This window comes from Coregonus clupeaformis, chromosome 21, assembly GCF_020615455.1.
Source record: "Coregonus clupeaformis isolate EN_2021a chromosome 21, ASM2061545v1, whole genome shotgun sequence".
NCBI classification, from domain to species: Eukaryota; Metazoa; Chordata; class Actinopteri; order Salmoniformes; family Salmonidae; genus Coregonus; species Coregonus clupeaformis.
The window spans coordinates 11,685,228-11,708,302 of NC_059212.1; the positions used below are offsets into that span (position 1 = coordinate 11,685,228).

Below are 23,075 nucleotides of genomic sequence, written 5' to 3' on the forward strand. Positions count from 1 at the left end.
GAGTACATTGTGTTTGGAGTCAACCAATAATGTTACATTGTTGTCACCTCCTTCCCCTCCCCCGGCACTCCCCGCAGCACCACTCCCTTTAAAGCAGGGTTTCCCAAACCTCTCTGAAAGTACCACCAGCTGTTCCACTTATTTTATGTATTGCCGTACTGGCAGCAGATTCATTTAGTCACAAGCCTTTCATTAGTTGAATTTGGTGTGGTAGCTCTGGAATACATCAAATACCTGGAGGTACTCGAGAAGAGGTTTGGGAAACACTGCTCTAAACTCTTGGGAGCTCACAGCCGTTACATTTTTGTTCCAGCCCAGCACTAACAACACACCCTCCTTCTCCAGGTGACTGAACTAGCCCCACTTGGCTCCCTCCTGGAGCGCCTACGCTGCGTCCGCCCACAGGGCCCCGTCCTCATCCACACGCTTTGCCAGTACGCCGTGCAGGTGGCATGCGGCATGGCCTACCTGGAGCAGCGGCGCTTCATCCACCGCGACCTGGCCGCCCGCAACATCCTGCTGGCGTCGGCCCAGAGGGTGAAGATCGGCGACTTCGGGCTGATGCGGGCGCTGCCCAACAACCACGAGCACTACGTCATGCAGGAGCACCGCAAGGTGCCGTTCGCGTGGTGAGTGGGACGGGGAAAGGGGATGGTGGTTGGGTGAGAGGGACGGTGCAGTGGGAAAGGGAGTGTGTGTGTTGCCACCGGGGAAGGAAAGGTTGGTGTGTATTTGTGTGTCGGTGTGATCAGGGCCACAATCAGTAGGCAAACGTTGTCTGACGTTGCAGATAGAAATGCCATGAATAGAGCTTACATGATTCTGTTATTCTACATGCTTGAGACATGTTTGTTCTAAGTAACATATTTTTATCTGAACATTCTACAACATTGTGCCCTGGGGAATGAGCCCCTGATGTGGCTATGCATGGATGCCATAGTGTGTGTTTTTTTCCACTTTCTCGTCACCTTTTTGATCCATGGTCTTAACGTGTGTGTGTGTGTGTGTCTTCCCCCTCCAGGTGTGCCCCGGAGAGCCTGAAGACGCGGACGTTCTCCCACGCCACAGACACCTGGATGTTCGGGGTGACGCTGTGGGAGATGTATACCCACGGACAGGAGCCCTGGCTGGGCCTCAACGGTAGCCAGGTACACACATACACAGACACAGAGCAAACACAGACACTCAATCACTCTCACACACACACAAAATAGAAATACAAAATATTTTGGGGTTTTACGTCAAGGTTTCATTGTGGGTTCAATTTAAGTATTAAAGTCTGTGTATGTGTTTCAGATCTTACACAAGATAGACAAGGAGGGTGAGCGTCTGCCCAAGCCAGAGGACTGTCCCCAGGACATCTACAACGTCATGCTGCAGTGCTGGGCCCAGAAACCTGACGACAGGCCCACCTTCGTCGCCCTCAGGGAGTTCCTGCTCGAGGTACGCACACCCCTGTGTGTGTGTGTGGGGGGGTGGTTTACATCAGTGTTACATCAGTGTTAGTCTTCTTCGTGCATGTTTTCATGGGTGTATTTGGCCCGAGTCTATTTTGAATGTGTACGTTTGAGGTTGAATACACAACCTTCATAAGCGACAATTGTGCGTTCTAACGTCAAGTCTAGTTTATCAATCTGCTTACAACCTGAGATGTCAGTGCTAGCGCAAATACTTAACCTTTTTGTAGAAAATGTCATTTAATTTACATTATTTATTTGTATTACTTAATGACAACATGAAGTTGGATTTTGGGAGCCCTTAATGTGTTAAATGGACATATAGCCCCACCTAGTGAATCTTCTACTGTACTGCATGGGCCTTACCAACTGAAGAATCTTAACTTGTGTTCTTGCTTAACTGATGTCAATGGAAGATTTGTGGAGGAAAAACTCAAAACTGATTTCAATGTAGATTTTGGGCCCAAATGACTTCGTTCTGATGCCTTGTGCCCCACTGTTGGGGTGCAGTGTTAGTTAAATGTACTCAAACTTGGTGTTTGTGTCCGTATGTGTGTGTCCATACCAGACCATGCCAACAGACATGTGCGCGCTGCAGGACTTTGAAGAGGCCGACAAGCTTCAGATTCAGGTCAACGACGTGATCACCATCATCGAGGGCAGGTGTGTGTGATCAACTAATGAACTATTAATCAATATTCTGTCATCGTTGTGTTTTTCTTTGCATGTTTGTGTATGTGCATGTCTGCATCTTCTTGCATGCCTGTGTGCGTGAGTATCTGCCCCTGTCTGTGTGTGTACCTGCCTGTGTGAATAGTATTTTATTAGGATCCCATTAGCTGTTGCTGAAGTGCCAGCTGCTTTTCCTGGGGTCCACACAAAGCATAACACATGACCTAACACAGAACATTAAAGCAGCTTATTAGCAGTTGCTACATCAAGTTTTTGGATGTATAAATTAATGATATGTACCCATTTGATTCTTGAAGAATTTAACTTATAAATGCCTCATCAGCTTAGTTCAACTGTGGTACCCCATCAGAACCCAAAATATAAGCTTGTTTTCCGCCAATGTTTGTAAACAAAGTCAATGTAAACAAACACTACATAGCCTCAAAACATGGTTAAAACTATCATTTTGATATCATGGATGGTCAGTCTTTGTATCCATAGCTCTTTCTATTAATCTGAGGGTGGTTACGTTTCTCCAGCCCCATCCCTCAGCTTTTTACCGAAACAAGGGCACTTTGTTATTGTTTCTACTGCTGATTACCGCTTTAATATACAAGAGCAGCTCAAGGACAGAACTACATCATGCGTATGTCTCTTAACGTGTGTGTGTGTGTGTCTGCCCGTATTTATGCCTATATGTTTACATGCCTGTTTGCGGTGGATGCGTGCGTGCCACACGTATGTATCTGCACCCACCCACCTGTGTGTCTGTCTGTCTGTACCTGAATGTTTACTCACATTCACCAGTACGTCGACCTACACCCCCTCTCTTTCTCAGAGCGGAGCACTACTGGTGGCGGGGCCAGAACAAGCGCACGCTGAAGTTGGGCCAGTTCCCCAGGAACGTGGTGACCTCGGTGGCGGGCCTGTCGGCCCACGACATCAGTAGACCCCTCAAACACAGCTTCATCCACACGGGCCACGGAGACACAGACCCACACCGCTGCTGGGGCTTCGCGGACCGCATCGACGAGTAAGACGTGTCCTCAGAACTTATGGTTCTATCTACTTGTAGTGATATGTGCCGCTTACAGTGCGTACATTTTTTTGTATTCGATTATGCTTGCGGGGGACCCACAACCTTGGCATTGCAGAAAAAGTTGATTCAGGTGTTTTTTTACCACTAGAGGACAGTAGAGTATTGTTCATATTACTGTCTAGTCAGCTGAAGCGCAGCTGAAATGACAATAGCAGGCAGACCTGGGGCGCCTTCAGTAGGACGCAACGTTTTGAAACGTTCAGATAGAAATATGCTATGTAGAACATGCCTCTGACATGTAGGATAAGGAATCACTTCGGCTCTATTCATGGCATTTCTACAACGTTCCACAACGTTTGGGTCTGAACATGGCCCAGGGTTGGATAAGCAGATGTGAAACCTGGTGCGAGCCACCTGATTTATGGCTAGCCCCGGGTAGAGAACCTCTTGGTATGGTAAGTCAATAAATGGCCCCTCTCTCTCTGACTCGCTTGCTGTATCTCTGTCTTTCCTCTCTACCCCTCTATCTTTCTCTCATCCGCTATCTCTCTCTCTCTCTCTCTGTCTCTCTGTCTCTCTCTCTCTCTCTCTCTCTCTCTCTCTCTCTCTCTCTCTGTCTCTCTCTGTCTCTCTTCTCTCTCTCTCTCTCTCTCTCTCTCTCTCTCTCTCTCTCTCTCTCTCTCTCTCTCTCTCTCTCTCTCTCTCTCTCTCTCTCTCTCTCTCTCTCTCTCTCTCTCTCTCTCTAGTCTGTACCTAGGGAACCCCATGGACCCACCAGATGTCTTGGGGTTGGACCTCAACGCTGCCCGGCCCACTCAGCTACCAGGACGAACAAAAAGTGAGTGGCCTATTCCTAAACAACCTACTAGGCTGAAGTATTGTCAGTGACTCAAGGAATTATCGTCACAGTGGCATGTTTTTCTTCGTGGTTTATCTTTTTCCTTTTTGTGGTTGATCTTTTTTGGTTGAGCTCCCTCTTATTCTGGCTTTTCTGAACCTGACTGTTTACACAGGGAGTCCAATCTGACTTGTAATCGTCCCTTTTTGCTTTTTATTTGGTTGTCCGTCTCCGTGGTTGTACTTTCTTTCTTTCTTTCTTTCACACTTTTGTGCTCTCCCTCTCTCTCTCTCTCCTCTAACCCCTATCTCTCCTTCTCTCTCTGGTGGTGGCATTTTCAGAGGAGGCACCTCCCCGTCCCCCCCAGCCAGTGGTGCTTGTCAAGAGTAAGTGTGGCCTCTCGCACCAGTTCACCCATTTCTCCTGCCCTCTCTGTTCTCTCTTAGCTCCACTCCTCAAAGGTACACGGTGTGCAATCTCTCCTCTCCTCTCTCTCTCTCTCCCTCTTCTCCCTTGTTTCTCTTTCCTTCTCTTCCCAGTTACTCCATTTCTCTTCTTCCTCCCTAACCTTGTTGTTTCTCCACTTCTCATCTTCCTCTCCCACTAACAGTTGTGCAGTTTGGGTTTCTGTGCATTGAGTGGTTAACGCCTAACCAGAGAGTTGAGAGTTGAAGCATGTGTGGACCAACTTGTGTATTGCAGCCTGGCTTAAAAGAGACGTTTTGGTCGTTTTTAATGTTTGTGTATGCCCCAAAGAATCTTCTAATGTTCTCTGTAGGATTTTGTTAGTTTCCATTCATGTACAGTCGTGGTCAAAAGTTTTGAGAATGACACAAATATTAATTTTCACAAAGTCTGCTGCCTCAGTTTTTATGATGGCAATTTGCATATACTCCAGAATGTTATGAAGAATGATCAGATGAATTGCAATTAATTGCAAAGTCCCTCTTTGCCATGAAAATTAACTTAATCTCCAAAAAACATTATCACTGCATTTCAGCCCTGCCACAAAAGGACCAGCTGACATCATGTCAGTGATTCTCTCGTTAACACACGTGAGAGTGTTGACGAGGACAAGGCTGGAGATCACTCTGTCATGCTGATTAAGTTAGAATAACAGACTGGAAGCTTTAAAAGGAGGGCGGTGCTTGAAATCATTGTTCTTCCTCTGTTAACCATGATTACCTGCAAGGAAACACGTGCTGTCATCATTGCTTTGCACAAAAAGGGCTTCACAGGCAAGGATATTGCTGTTAGTAAGATTGCACCTAAATCAACCATTTATCGGATCATCAAGAACTTCAAGGAGAGAGGTTGAATTGTTGTGAAGAAGGCTTCAGGGCGCCCAAGAAAGTCCAGCAAGTGCCAGGACCGTCTCCTATAGTTGATTCAGTTGCGGGATCGGGGCACCACCAGTGCAGAGCTTGCTCAGGAATGGCAGGAGGCAGGTGTGAGTGCATCTGCACGCACAGTGAGGCGAAGGCTTTTGGAGGATGGCCTGGTGTCAAGAAGGGCAGCGAGGAAGCCACTTCTCTCCAGGAAAAACATCAGGGACAGACTGATATTCTGCAAAAGGTAAAGGGATTGGACTGCTGAGGACTGGGGTAAAGTCATTTTCTCTGATGAATCCCCTTTCTGATTGTTTGGGGCATCCGGAAAAAAGCTTGTCCTGAGAAGACAAAGTGAGCGCTACCATCAGTCCTGTGTCATGCTTCTCAGCCAGGGGAGTGGGCTCACTGACAATTTTGACTAAGAACACAGCCATGAATAAAGAATGGTACCAACACATCCTCCGAGAGCAACTTCTCCCAACCATCCAAGAACAGTTTGGTGACGAACAATGCCTTTTCCAGCATGATGGAGCACCTTGCCATAAGGCAAAGTGATAACTAAGTGGCTCAGGGAGCAAAACATTGACATTTTTGGTCCATGGCCAGGAAACTCCCCAGACCTTAATCCCATTTAGAACTTGTGGTCAATCCTCAAGAGGCGGGTGGACAAACAAAAACCCACAAATTCTGACAAACTCCAAGCATTGATTATGCAAGAATGTGCTGTCATCAGTCAGGATGTGGCCCAGAAATTAATTGACAGCATGCCAGGACGGATTGCAGAGGTCTTGAAAAAGAAGGGTCAACACTGCAAATATTGACTCTTTGCTTAATGTAATTGTCAATAAAAGCCTTTGACACTTATGGAATGCTTGTAATTATACTTCAGTATACCACAGTAACATCTGACAAAAATATCTAAAAACACTGAAGCAGCAAACTTTGTAAAGACCAATACTTGTGTCATTCTCAAAACTTTTGACCATGACTGTACAATGTATGAAATGGAAACAATTTATTTATATCCACACATTACAGATGGACACACTGACGATTACTACCTTTTCATTTCAGGGACAACTACAGAGTCATTCATTATGTACATAAATAAACCTTGCATCAAAGGCAGCACTCAAGGTTGATCACTCAAGGTAGACCGTTGGGGCCTTGTGGATGGACTACAGTGCTACATGAGTAATGAGCGGTTACGGCGTAGAAGTATTGTAAAGTTGCCACAGTCATTAGATGCCAACGTCATTAGTCGCCAAAGTTGTTAAGTTGCGTTTGTTTGTCTGTTTGTTTGTCCAGAGCCGTGCTACGACTCGGTGACTGAGGATGAGGAGCTGACCGCCTCAGGCCTCAAGAGGCTGTCGCTACGGAAAGCGGGCTCCATCAAAGGCCTCAAGCTCAAACCCGCCACCTGGGTCTCCGCCTCCAAACAGGGGGGCCTGACTATGTCACTCATCGACTTTGGGGAGGAGTTTCCCCCGACCACATCCTCCCCCTCCCCGGTGGTGGAGCGCCAGGTGCCCTCATTGGCCAAACTGGCCCTGGAGGCGGATTTTATTCTGGACCGTACTCCTACCCAGAGCCCATGGCGCTCGCTGCCCCGCCCCTTACACCCCACCCCAGTGGTGGACTGGGACGCCCGGCCCTTACCTCCACCTCCTGCGTACGATGATGTGGCACAGGACGAGGAGGACATGGAGGTGAGCTCCATCAACAGCCTGGATCAGCAGCAGCAGCAGGGGGGGGTGGGTGAGAGCCACAGCCCCACAGAGGCCATGCCGGCTGGTGAGGAGGCCATGGCCGGTGCGGCCGACAAACCCCTGGAGGACAACCTCTTCCTGCCCTCTAGGCAGGGCCAGGCCTCCACATCCTTCTCCCAGTCAGCTGAGATCTTTCAGGAGCTCCAGCAGGAATGCATGAGGAGGCTCAATGTGCCCACGGGAGGAGGTCCCCAGCCCCCCTCACTGTCCCCGAGCTCAGGCCTCCAGTCCATGGACGTCCACCGCCAGATCGTCTTGTTCTTCTCTGAGGACAAGCCCCAGATCCCTCCACGCGTTCCCATCCCGCCGCGCCCTGTCAAACGGGGGGACTACGCCCGCTGGTCCGGCGACCTCTCCCTGTCCCCGACTCCAGCTTCCGAGGAAGTCCGGGACCGGCCCCCTCAGATCCCCCCGCGGGACCCCCTGTCCCAGCCGGGCTCGCGCACCCCCAGTCCCATGGGCCTCCAGGTGGGCTCCCCCCAGCAAAGGACAATGGTTTTCCCCAGTGCCCCTCCTCCGCCCACATACGGATCCTACCTCTCCACGTCCCCGGGGAAGCTCATGCCCACCACACATAGCTTTGCCTCGGACCCCAAATACGCCGCACCCAAGGTCATCCAAGCACAAACCCAGGGTAAGGACCTGGCCAAGGGGCCCTGCATCCTGCCCATTGTCCGCGACGGCCGCAAAGTCAGCAACACGCACTACTACCTCCTGCCTGAGAGGCCACCTTACCTGGACCGCTACGACCGCTTCTTCAGGGAAGCGGAAAACGTGCCGACCGGTGGCAGCGGTGGGATCTGCGTGGAGAGGCGGCAGGCCAACACAGCCACAGTCAGGCCCATGGTGGTGAACCAGCAGCAGCAGAACCAGGGGGGGGGAGACCTCAAGGCCAACTTCTCCTCCAACAACAACAGCAGCCTGGGCTTCCGGCTGGCCATGAAGGCCTCCCTCAGCCTGCCCAGGGTCAGCTCTGACGGGTCAGCCGGCAGGGCGGAGGGGGGAACCACAGCAGACGAGGTCAAGATGGTGAGTAGTGCCAAAGGCTCCATCCTCCGATTTTTATTTTTATCAGTAATCAGTCGATTTGATTTTCAATAAGAAACGAACACAGGAATGAACATGGCCTACTACACAAAAACACATAGGCATAACAAAAGAAAAAACTAAGGGGGGAGGCAACCACTACTGTTATATTACAAACAAAATAGAACTAGAAAAGGGATACAAAAGAGTATGACTAAATAAGAACTGGAGGATACAGCCAACAATGTATTTTTTTTAACAGTATTTGTTTGTGCTGCGTTTGTCATTTTGCTCTGTGATGCCAAATCAAAGGCTTGGCTATAGGGACTTGGGACTTTTATGATGTACTTTAATACAGTGCAGGGCACTGTATTAAAGTACTGAGATGTGGTCCACAGACACACACACAAGCCTAAACTTTTTGCAACAACTATCTAAACTATCGATCTAAATCAACACTCTCAACCAATCAAGTATCCATCAAAAATGATTTAATAGATTACACTCTGGAATGACATTGGGCTTATATTATTAATATTTTTTATTATTTTTTATTTATTCTTTATTTATTCAGAAATATCCATTGAGACCAGGGTTTAATTCACAAGGGTGCCCTGATCACAGTAAGACAACAATCAAATACAATATGAAACAAAAAGTGATCAATATAATGTAAATTTAAAAAAATAAATATAGAACAATGTAAGAAAAACATAACTCAGCTACTAGGTCCTCAATCAATACTTTAAATTGCCCGATCGGCACTAATACAGTACATCTTTGCCCCCAACCCATGGCACAGACTTAACATAAGCTCTAGTATGTATATACACATTTTTACCATAGGCTCTAGTCAAAAGTAGGGCACTACAGTGGGGGCAAAAAAGTATTTAGTCAGCCACCAATTGTGCAAGTTCTCCCACTTAAAAGATGAGAGAGGCCTGTAATTTTCATCATAGGTACACGTCAACCTATGACAGACAAATTGAGAAAAAAATCCAGAAAATCCCATTGTAGGATTTTTTTATGAATTTATTTGCAAATTATGGTGGAAAATAAGTATTTGGTCACCTACAAACAAGCAAGATTTCTGGCTCTCACAGACCTGTAACTTCTTCTTTAAGAGGCCCTGTCCTCCACTGTTACCTGTATTAATGGCACCTGTTTGAACTTGTTATCAGTATAAAAGACACCTGTCCACAACCTCAAACAGTCACACTCCAAACTTCACAATGGCCAAGACCAAAGAGCTGTCAAAGGACACCAAAAAACAAAATTGTAGACCTGCACCAGGCTGGGAAGACTGAATCTGCAATAGGTAAGCAGCTTGGTTTGAAGAAATCAACTGTGGGAGCAATTATTAGGAAATGGAAGACATACAAGACCACTGATAATCTCCCTCGATCTGGGGCTCCATGCAAGATCTCACCCCGTGGGGTCAAAATGATCACAAGAACGGTGAGCAAAAAATCCCAGAACCACACGGGGGGGACCTAGTGAATGACCTGCTGAGAGCTGGGACCAAAGTAACAAAGCCAACCATCAGTAACACACTACGCCGCCAGGGACTCAAATCCTGCAGTGCGAGACGTGTCCCCCTGCTTAAGCCAGTACATGTCCAGGCCCGTCTGAAGTGCATTTGGATGATCCAGAAGAGGATTGGGAGAATGTCATATGGTCAGATGAAACCAAAATATAACTTTTTGGTAAAAACTCAACTCGTCATGTTTGGAGGACAAAGAATGCTGAGTTGCATCCAAAGAACACCATACCTACTGTGAAGCATGGGGTTGGAAACATCATGCTTTGGGGCTGTTTTTTCTGCAAAGGGACCAGGGACGACTGATCCGTGTAAAGGAAAGAATGAATGGGGCCATGTATCGTGAGATTTTGAGTGAAAACCTCCTTCCATCAGCAAGGGCATTGAAGATGAAACGTGGCTGGGTCTTTCAGCATGACAATGATCCCAAACACACCGCCCGGGCAACGAAGGAGTGGCTTCGTAAGAAGCATTTCAAGGTCCTGGAGTGGCCTAGCCAGTCTCCAGATCTCAACCCCATAGAATATATTTGGAGGGAGTTGAAAGTCTGTGTTGCCCAGCGACAGCCCCAAAACATCACTGCTCTAGAGGAGATCTGCATGGAGGAATGGGCCAAAATACCAGCAACAGTGTGTGAAAACCTTGTGAAGACTTACAGAAAACGTTTGACCTGTGTCATTGCCAACAAAGGGTATATAACAAAGTATTGAGAAACTTTTGTTATTGACCAAATACTTATTTTCCACCATCATATGCCAATAAATTCATTAAAAATCCTACAATGTGATTTTCTGGATTTTTTTTTCTAATTTTGTCTGTCATAGTTGACGTGTACTTATGATGAAAATTACAGGCCTCTCTCATCTTTTTAAGTGGGAGAACTTGCACAATTGGTGGCTGACTAAATACTTTTTTTCCCCACTGTATATAGGGAAGAGGGTCAAAAGTGGTGCACTACTTAGGTAACAGGGTGCCATTCCAGACGCAGCCATACTTTCATCAATTGCTCAAGGGCACAACAATTTTATGTTCAATCTAGGTGTTTATTGCAATATATCCCATTTCGGACACAGCCCTAATCTGCCTTCAAAGTGCCTTCAGAAAGTATTCAAACCCCATTGACTTTTTCCACATGTTGTTGTCAGAGCCTGAATTAAAAATGTATTAAATGTATTTATTTGTTTGCCACTGGCCTACACACAATAACCCATAATGTCAAAGTGGAATGGTGTTTTTCAAATTTTTTACAAATGTATTCATAATGAAAAGCGGAAATGTCTTGAGTCAATAAGTATTCAACCCCTTTGTCATGGCAAGCCTTAATAAGTTCAGGAGTAAAAATGTGCTTAACAAGTCACATAATAAGCTGCATGGACTCAAGCTCACAGAACGGGACCGCCAAAAAAATGGTCTGCTCGGTTGAAACGCTCACTACCAAGTTCCAAACTGCCTCTGGAAGCAACGTCAGCAGAAGAACTGTTCGTCGGGAGTGTCGTGAAATGGGTTTCCATGGCTGAGCAGCCGCACACAAGCCTAAGATCACCATGCGCAATGCCAAGCGTCGGCTCCATTGGTCTCTGGAGCAGTGGAAACGCATTCTCTGAAGTGATGAATCACGCTTCATCATCTGGCAGTCCAAGGGAGATTATCTGGGTTTTGGCGGTTCCGTGTAGCTCAGTTGGTAGAGCATGGCGTTTGCAACGCCAGGGTTGTGGGTTCGATTCCCACGGGGGGCCAGTATGAAAATGTATGCACTCACTAACTGTAAGTCGCTCTGGATAAGAGCGTCTGCTAAATGACTTAAATGTAAATCTTAAATGTAACGCTACCTGCCCGAATGCTTAGTGCCAACTGTAAAATTGAGGAATAATGGTCTGGGGCTGTTTTTCATGGTTCGGGCTAGGCCTCTTAGTTCCAGTGAAGGGAAATCTTAACATTAATGACATTCTAGATGATTCTGTGCTTCCAACTTTGTGGCAACAGTTTGAGGAAGGCCCTTTTTTGTTTCAGCATGACAATGCCCCTGTGCACAAAGCGAGGACAATATAGAAATGGTTTGTCGAGGTCTGTGTGGAAGAACTTGACTGGTATGCACAAAGCCCTGACCTCAACCCCATTGAACACCTTTGGTATGATTTGGAATGCCGACTGCGAGCCAGCCCTAATCGCCCAACATCAGTGCCCGACCTCACTAAGGCGCTTGTGGCTGAATGGAAGTAAGGCCCCGCAGCAATGCTCCAACATCTAGTGGAAAGCCTTCCCAGAAGAGTGGAGGCTGTTAAAGCAGCAAAGGGGTGACCTACTACATATTAATGCCCATGATTTTGGAATGAGATGTTCAACGAGCTGGTGTCCACATACTTTTGGTCATGTAGTGTTCCTCATCTCTGTACCCGATACATACAATTATCTGTAAGGTCCCTCAGTCGAGCAGTAAATTTCAAACCAAAGACCAGAGAGGTTTTCCAATGCCTCGCAAAGAAGGGCACCTATTGATAGATGGGCAAAAAAAAAAAAAAAGCTGACAGTTGAATGTCCCTTTGAGCATGGTGAAGTTATTAATTACACTTTGGATGGTGTACATCCAGTCAATACAAAGATACACGCGTCCTTCCTAACTCAGTTGCCGGTAAGCAAGGAAACCGCTCAGGGATTTCACCATGAGGCCAATGCTGACTTTAAAACAGTTACATAGTTTAATGGCTGTGATAGGAGAAAACTGAGGCTGGATCAACAACATTGTAGTTACTCCACAATACTAAGGGATGGATAGAAATTTACAGAATGATTACCTGGAGGAAAATGGGGGAGGGTTTAGAATTTAAATCTAGTCCAGGGGAGGGTCATGTGTAGCTCAGTTGGTAGAGCATGGCGTTTGTAACGCTAGGGTTGTGGGTTCGATTCCCACAGGGGGCCAGTATGAAAAATGTATGCACTCACTAACTGTAAGTCGCTCTGGATAAGAGCGTCTGCTAAATGACTAAAATGTAAAAAAAGAAATGTAATTTGTAATTGATTACATTTCAGTGTTTTAGTATGAGTTGCTTATTAGGCTATATATCGATGTGTGCCCTATGCCGCCCCTCATCTCTGATTCTCCGCTATATCAATATCAAGTGCGCCTCTAGGCTATTTAGTGTGGTCTCAATCAAATGATCCATAGGCTATAGGCTACGAAGTGCATGCTCGGAGAAGCATAGAGCAAAGTTATATTTCTAAGATAGCTGCTGGGAAGGTGTAAATAAAACTAGGTTGCATTACACACTGCAATGGATATTCCAGCCTTGAGCCCCCGGCCTGCTCAGCTCTTGCTGATCAAAACGAATGGCTGTGCTGTGTAGGGCTACGGTGGCAGTTCATGGTCAAAGGTTTCTTCTGATTATTATTATTTTTATTAGGCCTAGTACAAAGAATGCGCCATCTTGCGCACTGACTAGCCAATGTTCAGTTTGAGAAGGAGTGTGTGAAGATGAGGTCAACTTTGATAGCTGCCTACTACTATAATTGAATTTATTAAAAACAATATGTTTCTTGCCCATGATGTATTTATCAGAGTTATTGACCTCACAATAAGCCAGATTCGAGTAACTTGACAGTTTATGGTGCTGAAAGTAGGCAAATTCAGGTAGGCATAATTCATTTAAACAGTCTTCATTTTAATGAGACTTTACTAACAACAAGAGGGCTTTGTGTTGGAGCATTTTCCCTTCTATTTAAGAAATAAGAGGTAGGCCTACCTGTTTGACAGACAAAATTAGGCTATAGACTGCTATATCCATAGATTTGTCGGTCAATTCCTCCACCAACCATGCACTCTTTGAATAGGCTACCTCCGTGTCATTGAAGGGCTGTTAAGTTAAAACCAAGACTCAAATTGAACGGGGTATGAGAGGATATGCTATAGGGAATTTGCCAGTACGTCCAACCGGCCTCACAACCGCAGACCACGTGTAACCACGCCAGCCCAGGACTTCCACATCTGGCTTCTTCACCTGCAGGATCGTCTGAGACGATCCTGAGGTCAATTTAGTAGGTCCATTTAGTAGGCAGCTGGCTTCTCTCTGAAACCACAAATCCATCTGTAGGTGATGCTTTATCCTTTGGAACCACACAATTACCAGGTGGACAATAGGCCTCTTCAAGCGATAGAGGAAATCAACAAGATCCACAAGTGCTGCACTGTCCCACTCTATGGTGGATAACACCCACTCTTCGTTTATGTAATGGGCTGTAAGGCACAAGTATCCTATTTTTCGAAAGTCGTCGGTCCACATTTCAAGTGTAATTGCGCCATTGTATTTACCCAAGTTCTCTCTCAACTCCGGGACCACCCGTCAGCTGATTTTTTGTTTTGTTTTGTTGCCCGATGCAGGACTCTAGTGCGAGAGGAGAGAGATTCTCGGACTGAAACATTCACACCTCCATTAATTTACGAAAGGATAGTCTAATAGCTCAGCTAGGGGTGAAACATCCCCCAATTTGTGCCACAGTTTAGACTACCAATAGATGCTGTGGTCAGTCAGAGTTGAGTCCTTTGTCAAGTGTAGCTTAAAGGCCAAAAAGGGCAAACTTGCAATGTATTCGAGGCTTAAGTCGTCTAAAGTTTTACATTTCTAACTCAATATAACAGACCTGATTTGCCCTAACGAAAAAAGCATCAACCCCTACAAATATATACATGTATTATAATCCACATAATAATTCAAACGAAATTAGCTGTAGCAAGAGGAGAGAGACTGCATAAGTTTTGATGTCTTCATTATTATTCTACGATTTAGAAAATAGTAAACAAAATGTGGCTTAAGTCCGGGGGTATGAATACTTTCTGAAGGCACTGTATATTATAGGGAATAGGGTGCCATTTCAGATGCAGACGTTGTTTTGGTGTTAATTGTGCCATCATTGAACAGGAGGGGGCAACAGAAGGCAATTCTTGATCAGTCTTTACATAACACTAACTCCTGCTTAGGCACTGTTTGTGTGCTTACTGGTTTGTCTGCTTGCTTACTTACATCTACTCCTTACTGGTGGATTGATTACTTCCTCACTAAACTGAAATTCAATATTACAAACTGTAACCAAATTGCAATTGATGTATAACAACCAAATCTATCATTTGTGCACTAAGACCACTTGGGCGATGGATGTGTACTGTGCAAAAGGAAATGATCAATAGGGAGTCTGCATTAAAGCAATCAGTCACTCACTCTCTCTCTCATTGAAGCACTCACTCACTCATTAAAGCACTCACTCACTCACTCATTATAGCACTTACTCACTCACTGCAATCTGATTCTCTACCCTTCTTCAAAAGTGTGCACTCATTCACTCCCTCATGCATTTAAAATCATTGGATTGGTGCAAGCATGGCTGCAGACACTTTCCACCATATTCCTCACAGTCCATTCCTTTTAGATCCATGAGGGGGAGTGTATGAGTGCACACTTTGGGAGAAGGGTAGAGAATCAGAATGTAGCCACTCACTCACTCAAAAAGACAGACTGTCACGATCGTCGAAAGGAGTGGACCAAGGCGCAGCGTGATATGCGTACATCTCTTTTTAATAGTGTACTAGCAACACGATAACCATATACAAAATCAAATCAAATCAAATCAAATCAAATTTTATTGGTCACATGCGCCGAATACAACAAGTGCAGACATTACAGTGAAATGCTTACTTACAGCCCTTAACCAACAGTGCGTTTATTTTAAACAAAAAAGTAAGAATAAAACAACAACAAAAAAAAAAAGTGTTGAGAAAAACAAAGAGCAGAAGTAAAATAAAGTGACAGTAGGGAGGCTATATATACAGGGGGGTAACGGTGCAGAGTCAATGTGCGGGGGCACCGGCTAGTTGAGGTAGTTGAGGTAATATGTACATGTGGGTAGAGTTAAAGTGACTATGCATAAATACTTAACAGAGTAGCAGCAGCGTAAAAAGGATGGGGTGGGGGGGGCAGTGCAAATAGTCCGGGTAGCCATGATTAGCTGTTCAGGAGTCTTATGGCTTGTGGGTAGAAGCTGTTGAGAAGTCTTTTGGACCTAGACTTGGCACTCCGGTACCGCTTGCCGTGCGGTAGCAGAGAGAACAGTCTATGACTAGGGTGGCTGGAGTCTTTGACAATTTTGAGGGCCTTCCTCTGACACCGCCTGGTATAGAGGTCTTGGATGGCAGGGAGCTTTGCCCCAGTGATGTACTGGGCCGTACGCACTACCCTCTGTAGTGCCTTGCGGTCAGAGGCCAAGCAGTTGCCATACCAGGCGGTGATGCAACCAGTCAGGATGCTCTCGATGGTGCAGCTGTAGAATTTTTTGAGGATCTGAGGACCCATGCCAAATCTTTTTAGTCTCCTGAGGGGGAATAGGCTTTGTCGTGCCCTCTTCACGACTGTCTTGGTGTGCTTGGACCATGATAGTTCGTTGGTGATGTGGACACCAAGGAACTTGAAGCTCTCAACCTGTTCCACTACAGCCCCGTCGATGAGAATGGGGGCGTGCTCAGTCCTCTTTTTTTCCTGTAGTCCACAATCATCTCCTTTGTCTTGGTCACGTTGAGGGAGAGGTTGTTGTCCTGGCACCACACGGCCAGATCTCTGACCTCCTCCCTATAGGCTGTCTCATCGTTGTCGGTGATCAGGCCTACCACTGTTGTGTCGTCGGCAAACTTAATGATGGTGTTGGAGTCGTGCCTGGCCATGCAGTCATGGGTGAACAGAGAGTACAGGAGGGGACTGAGCACGCACCCCTGAGGGGGCCCCCGTGTTGAGGATCAGTGTGGCAGATGTGTTGTTACCTACCCTTACCACCTGGGGGCGGCCCGTCAGGAAGTCCAGGATCCAGTTGCAGAGGGAGGTGTTTAGTCCCAGGATCCTTAGCTTAGTGATGAGCTTAGAGGGCACTATGGTGTTGAATGCTGAGCTGTAGTCAATGAATAGCATTCTCACGTAGGTGTTCCTCTTGTCCAGGTGGGAAAGGGCAGTGTGGAGTGCGATAGAGATTGCATCATCTGTGGATCTGTTGGGGCGGTATGCAAATTGGAGTGGTGCGCGTCGCCACTCCAAACAACAAAACGATACGTGAAGTCCTCGGTCAATAACACAAACCAACACGGAACAAGATCCCACGAATAACAAGTGCACACAAGGCTGCCTAAGTATGGTTCCCAATCAGAGACAACAAGCAACAGCTGATTCTCGTTGCCTCTGATTGAGAACCACCCCGGCCAACACAGAAACACATAACCTAGAACATACCATAGAAACACGAAACATAGACTCTACACAACGAAACTAACACCCTGGCTCAACATACAAGAGTCCCCAGAGCCAGGGCGTGACAGTACCCCCCCCCAAAGGCGCGGACTGCGACCGCGCCAACATAAACCCAACAGGGGAGGGGCCGGGTGGGCATTCCTCCTCGGAGGCGGATCCGGCTCCGGGCGTGACCACCACCCTCTAACAACCCCCCCGTAGCGCCCCTGGTCTGGTCTGGCAGGAATGGGCCGGACCGGGCTGACGAAGCGCACCATTGGCTTGGTGCGGGGAGCAGGAACGGGCCGGGCCGGGCTGGTGACTCGCACCATAGGCTTGGTGCGGGGAGCAGGAACCGGCCGGGCCGGGCTGGCGACGCGCACCATGTGCTTGGTGCGAGGGGCAGGAACAGGCCGGGCCGGGCTGGCGACGCGCACCATTGGCTTGGTGCGAGGGGCAGGAACAGGCCGGGCAGGGCTGGCAACGCGCACCATAGGCTTGGTGCGGGGAGCAGGAACAGGCCGGGCCGGGCTGGCGACGCGCACCATTTGCTTGGTGCGAGGGGCAGGAACAGGCCGGGCCGGGCTGGCGACGCGCACCATTGGCTTGGTGCGAGGGGCAGGAACAGGCCGGGCCGGGCTGGCGACGCGCACCATAGGCTTGGTGCGAGGGGCAGGAACAGGCCGGACCGGGCTGTGGAGACGGACTGGAGGTCTGGAGCGAAGAGCTGACACAACCCGTCCTGGCTGAATGCCTATTTTTACACACTCTGTGTGAGGCATCAGCACAGGACGTACAGGGCTGTGTACTCGCACTGGCACTACAGCACGTGACACTGGCGCAGGATATCCGGGACCGAGGAGGGGTACTGGAGGCCACGAGCGTTGAGCCGGCACACTCCGTCCTGGCTGCATGCCCACCTTAGCACGACACGTGCGTGGTGCTCACACAGGACGTACCAGACTGTGCCGGACCACTCGCGGCACAGTACGCAGCTGCGCATACCTCGGAACCTGCCCAGTCTCACGCTGCCTAGCCTGAGTACGGGGAGTTGGCTCTGCTCTACCTCTAGGCTCCGCCAACCTCCCTTCCAGCCCCCCAAACCCGGTGGCCTCCTCTCCTAATCCCCAAACTCGCCCTGTAGCTGCCTCCAGCAGCCCTGTCGTCCATGCCGTGTGCCCCCCCCCTAAAAATGTCTTGGGGTTGCCTCTTGCGTGTCCGACGTCGGCCCGGTTGGTGCCGCTGCTCCTCTCTATGGCGCGCCTCCACCGTCTCCTCCCACTGACGGCGATCCATACCGGCCTGGATTTCCTCCCAAGTCCAGGACCCCTGCCCGTCCAAGATCTCCTCCCAAGTCCAGGCTGTCTGCTCCTGGGCACGCTGCTTGGTCCTGTTTTGGTGGGATCTTCTGTCACAATCGTCAAAAGGAGTGGACCAAGGCGCAGCGTGATATGCGTACATCTCTCTTTAATAGTGTACTAGCAACACGATAACCATATACAAAACAACAAAACGATACGTGAAGTCCTCGGTCAATAACACAAACCAACACGGAACAAGATCCCACGAATAACAAGTGCACACAAGGCTGCCTAAGTATGGTTCCCAATCAGAGACAACAAGCAACAGCTGATTCTCGTTGCCTCTGATTGAGAACCACCCCGGCCAACACAGAAACACATAACCTAGAACATACCATAGAAACACGAAACATAGACTCTACACAACGAAACTAACACCCTGGCTCAACATACAAGAGTCCCCAGAGCCAGGGCGTGACACTGACAGACACTCAAAACCTCTTATTTTCCACAATATATTAAAGCTCTGGCTAGAACATAATGAGCATGCCGCGTGTCTGAGCATAATTGAATTACTCTTTTGAAAAGTGTTTGTTTATGTGGTTTTGATTGACAGCAGAGGACTGCTGAGCTGATTGGTCAGTGTAGCGGCAACATTGACCTAATTGGTTGTTTGTGTGGCATCCACAGGTGCAGGAGGCGGTCCATGGCGTGACTATAGAGGATTGTCAGACAGCCCTCCAGAACCACAACTGGGACGTGCAGAAAGCTGTGCACTACCTCAAGGTAGGGGCCCTTGGCAGTAGTGCACTATTACCTTGCCACACTATTGAGAGGTACTACATTGGCCTGGTTACACATCCACCTTAATTGCTGAAACCGTGCTGGAAAGGATCATGCGAATCCAAAAAATCTGATCACAGCACAGTTTGAGTGTAAAAAGGGTCTATTATACCAGTGACCACCACAGCCCTCAAACCTGCTGCAAGTCAAGAGTAAATAATTAGATCTGGGCCTGAGGAAGTTGTGTGTAAAAAGCCAAAATGGTTGGAGAGTTGCTGACTGACAGAATAGTAAAAACATCTGAAAAAATATTCACACGCAATATAAACTCTAAATTATTTATAAACAGGCAGTTTATGTAGAGTGTGACTTTTTTTTAGGACGTTGTGGAAATAGAAGAGCACTAGCTTACAAACGGGATTGAAATATCTGATGACAAACACATGAATAATACAATGTTTTCAGAGATGATGACGAGTCATGAGTACTGATGGTGCGTTGTAACTGATCCTGTTGCTCTCAGGTTGAGCAGCTGTTCTGTCTTGGCCTGAAGACCAGGACGGAGTGTCTCAAGGTGCTGGAGATGCACGACTGGAACCTGGAGGTGGCCAGCACTCAGCTCCTGGACTCCTACGGCTCCGTCTGGCAAAGGTAACATAGGGACCCATGGAACTTAGAACATTTAGGAGAACCTAGGGCGTTCTAACCCTGCTGGTGCTGGTGCTGGCTTTTGCTCTAGACAAGCAGGCATACAACTGGGACACTCACTGTTACAAAATATTTTTTAATAAAAAATGTCAATTCACTTTTCTAATTGGACACATCAAGGTAGTCCCTGTTTCAGTCAGTTTGGTTAGTTAGTTAGTTTTCACTGATTCTACATTTGACATTTTAGTCATTTAGCAGACGCTATTATCCAGAGCGACTTACAGTTAGTGAGTGCATACATTTTCATACTGGCCCCCCGTGGGAAACGAACCCACAACCCTGGCGTTGCAAGCGCCATGCTCTACCAACTGAGCTACAGGGGACTACTAATCAAGAATCAGTTAGTTATGTGTTGCTGCTTAGTCCAGCCCTATAACCTCTGATTGACTCACGTTAATCTAGCACCCAATAAACTAGATGGAATTGTGAATGTACTTTGATTTGTTTTCGAAATAATGAAACGTCAAAATTAACCTCTCATCCGATTGCAGGCGGTGACTGATGTCACAAGGATCAACAGCTGAGTCCGTTCAGAACTATTTTCATTCATCAGCGGTCTTTGAAGGGGCGGAGTCTGCTCCCGTCTCTCCTTTACGATTTGCCAGATGCATCCAATAAGAAGACTGGGATTTGAGTGTGGACTTAGGGTACATTTGACTGCGTCACTATCCATGGCTGCAGTCTTGCCCACACTGAGGACCTGGAGGCTAACCCGAATAGGAGCGGAAGTCTGCTTAGAATGCAGGTAGTGGAAACCTACTCTTGAAGGGACCATGTTGTCTGCTGGTCCCTTACCTATAGCTCAGCACTGAAGGAAAAATGTCCTCTATTTCGGTGCTGGTCTACCCGATTCAGTTATAACACCTTTGACCAACTAGGCTGAGATTACCCCTTTGTGTTATTACTAACTTATATGAATCAGGGGCATGTTGCATCCCTTTGAAAACCAACAGAAACTGCAGTACCATAGAAAAAGAATATACCTCTCCTCTGCCAAAGCACTCCCCTACACCCCTACTGTATGTGTTCTGTGCTAGGCTCCTCGGTTTGGATAGGGACTTGTTTTAGGGTTGTCAGCATCTTTCTGCTGCAATGCCTGCCTTCCCAGCCTCCCCAAGGTGCTCTACTGCGTTTCAGCAGAGGTCAAAGTTCAAAAAGCCCACCTGGAAGGAGAGAACGAACATTAAAGAGAACGAAACAAAATGCAGCTGGTCCACGTTTAAGTCGACTCCTTCTTTTCTGTTCTGTTCTACAGGGTTCTATTTCATTTATAGTAAGGAGAGGAATTACGTTTTTTGTTATGCACACATACAGTATATTATATATAAGAAGAGTTCAGATGTTTTGAGTTTATATATTTGCAGCAAATATGTGCTTAAAGTTCGTGTTTTTGGTTTTGAACCGATCGTTTGAAAAGGGGGACATATTGAAAACGTTAAACTCTCTTGAGGTGTTTTATTTGAATCAGTTAAGCCGTTTATGTTAGAATGTGCTCCCCCTGAATCTGATCTGCTCCAAATGTCCATTTTAATCATCCACTACTGGTATACAGAACTATTTGACACCTGACTATTTTTTGTCCTCCCTCACTATCTACTCTTAGCACTTTGCCCACACAAAACTACTGTTGAAAATGACCCACTGGCTTGCTTATTTAACCATGTGTTCAAAGCACATTGATACTTAAAGTATTAATTAAGAACATTGCCAGTGCTCTAGGACAAAGATTCCCCCGAGCAGACACAATACCCCTAGTAATTAGCCTTTACCTCAACTATTAGGAGCTAAAACCTTTAGTCCGCACCCATAGGTTGCAGATAATTTTGAGAGGAAAAAATGTCAGCCCTGGCCCTAGTTGGTTACTCACATCAAGCACATGCAAGATCCAAAATGTCACAATACTGGATTAGTCTCGGCCAATAAAGGATGTAGACGTCTCAAAACCTAGAGCAAACTGTATTGTAATATGTGAGAGTGTCTGTCTTCAATGTATTTTCTATAATGTGCTGTCCTCTGTATTCACCATAGACCAGTGGAGCAGAGATTCTGGAGTGGTTCGCACGCAACCTGCTGGTTTTCCGTGTGATATGATTGAAATTATGTTTTTGAACATTTACTTTTTATAGTTGATTCCAATATGTAAATAAATCTTACCTGAGGTCGTCTGTAACTGACCTCAAATCAGTTAAAATTCCAGCACAGACCAACACGGTTAAATTAGCAGACCCACTGTATCAATTTGGATGTGTGACTGTGTTTGTGCATCTCTGTGTGAAACAGACTGTCTAGACATTCTCCAGAGAGAATGTTATGCCAAGTAGTTGATTAGAACACTTGCCACCATGTCTGTTTGTGAATGCGGTGTACCGTCCCATAAACAGTTTGCTCATGTTCCAAACTCAAACTTTGTCTCCTTGCCCTGTTCTCTCAGTCGTTCGCCGTCGCAGATAAGGAATGGATGCGTTAACCAATTTGACGGTACATAGCCTATTGCAGGGTTTAATAGAGTGGAGCTATCGGTCTTACCTATCCTCCCCTTAAGATTCATGCAGTCCTCAAAGGGTACCAGTTTTTGGTTTGGAACACAGCCTTAGTTGAACTTTTCCTGTACGCAATAATAATTATCCATCCAGCCATGACAAAAAGGGAATGCTTCCATTGCTGTGAACTCCTTGATATACATAAAAATCTATGTTGTAGTTTAGTGTTTAGTGGCACCATCTGATGTCACCATAAGGCAACCCTGTCCCCATGTCTTACACCGTTGATATATTTGATACCAAGCTGCTGTAGTTGTAGAAGGACTGAAGCGACCTTGTGGGTTTATTACCCAAATCAATATTCTCCTGTTCATGTTTTTTTTATTTTTATGGTTGTATTACCTTTTTGTTGGTTTGTTAGTTCAATCCGACGTACCTGTTACCGATGTACTTTCCCAGAAAGTGTTTTATTTTCACATGGCTGTACAGTAGATTTTCCCCCTTTCCCCTGGGTGTTTGGAATTGTGCAAGAGGGCAAATGCAAGTTAATGCTGCCGATCTCAAATGTATAAATGTATTTTTTATTAAATAATTAACCTTTTTTTTTTTTTTTCCTTGCTCTCATTACGTCTGATTCTTTCTCTTGGAACGTCTTGATGACCATTGATTGACTCTTATTTTGAAGTCAGAAGAGCAACATTTTGAAGAATGGGCAGCTAATTACTCACCTAGGACTAATTAGCAATAACGGGCTAAAGGGGCTAAAGCCCAGCAGCTCCATGTTGTCTTAATTTAGCTGAAAGAGAATCTGAAACTACATATTCTTGATTAAGCCTCAAATGAAAAGCACTTAGCTGGCTTTGGGGCATTTTACTCAA

The 23,075-nt window shown here is 46.6% G+C and overlaps 1 protein-coding gene across 3 annotated transcripts in view; it reads left to right on the forward strand.

The window, feature by feature from the left end:
* LOC121534923 (activated CDC42 kinase 1) overlaps nucleotides 1-22,810 on the forward strand; it is a 72,554-nt gene extending 49,744 nt beyond the window's left edge. For 2 of the 3 annotated variants that reach the window (XM_041841546.2, XM_041841545.2), the window contains exons 6-16: nucleotides 346-629; nucleotides 1,022-1,148; nucleotides 1,297-1,443; nucleotides 2,026-2,120; nucleotides 2,968-3,162; nucleotides 3,915-4,006; nucleotides 4,348-4,392; nucleotides 6,646-8,135; nucleotides 18,917-19,012; nucleotides 19,533-19,660; nucleotides 20,209-22,810. In XM_041841546.2, the coding sequence (XP_041697480.1) occupies nucleotides 346-629; nucleotides 1,022-1,148; nucleotides 1,297-1,443; nucleotides 2,026-2,120; nucleotides 2,968-3,162; nucleotides 3,915-4,006; nucleotides 4,348-4,392; nucleotides 6,646-8,135; nucleotides 18,917-19,012; nucleotides 19,533-19,660; nucleotides 20,209-20,215 (2,706 nt within the window). In that variant the 3' untranslated portion in view covers nucleotides 20,216-22,810. The remainder of the gene's footprint in view (nucleotides 1-345; nucleotides 630-1,021; nucleotides 1,149-1,296; nucleotides 1,444-2,025; nucleotides 2,121-2,967; nucleotides 3,163-3,914; nucleotides 4,007-4,347; nucleotides 4,393-6,645; nucleotides 8,136-18,916; nucleotides 19,013-19,532; nucleotides 19,661-20,208) is intronic. The other variant, XM_041841547.2, reaches the window with a different exon arrangement.
* The last annotated feature ends 265 nt before the right edge of the window (nucleotides 22,811-23,075 follow it).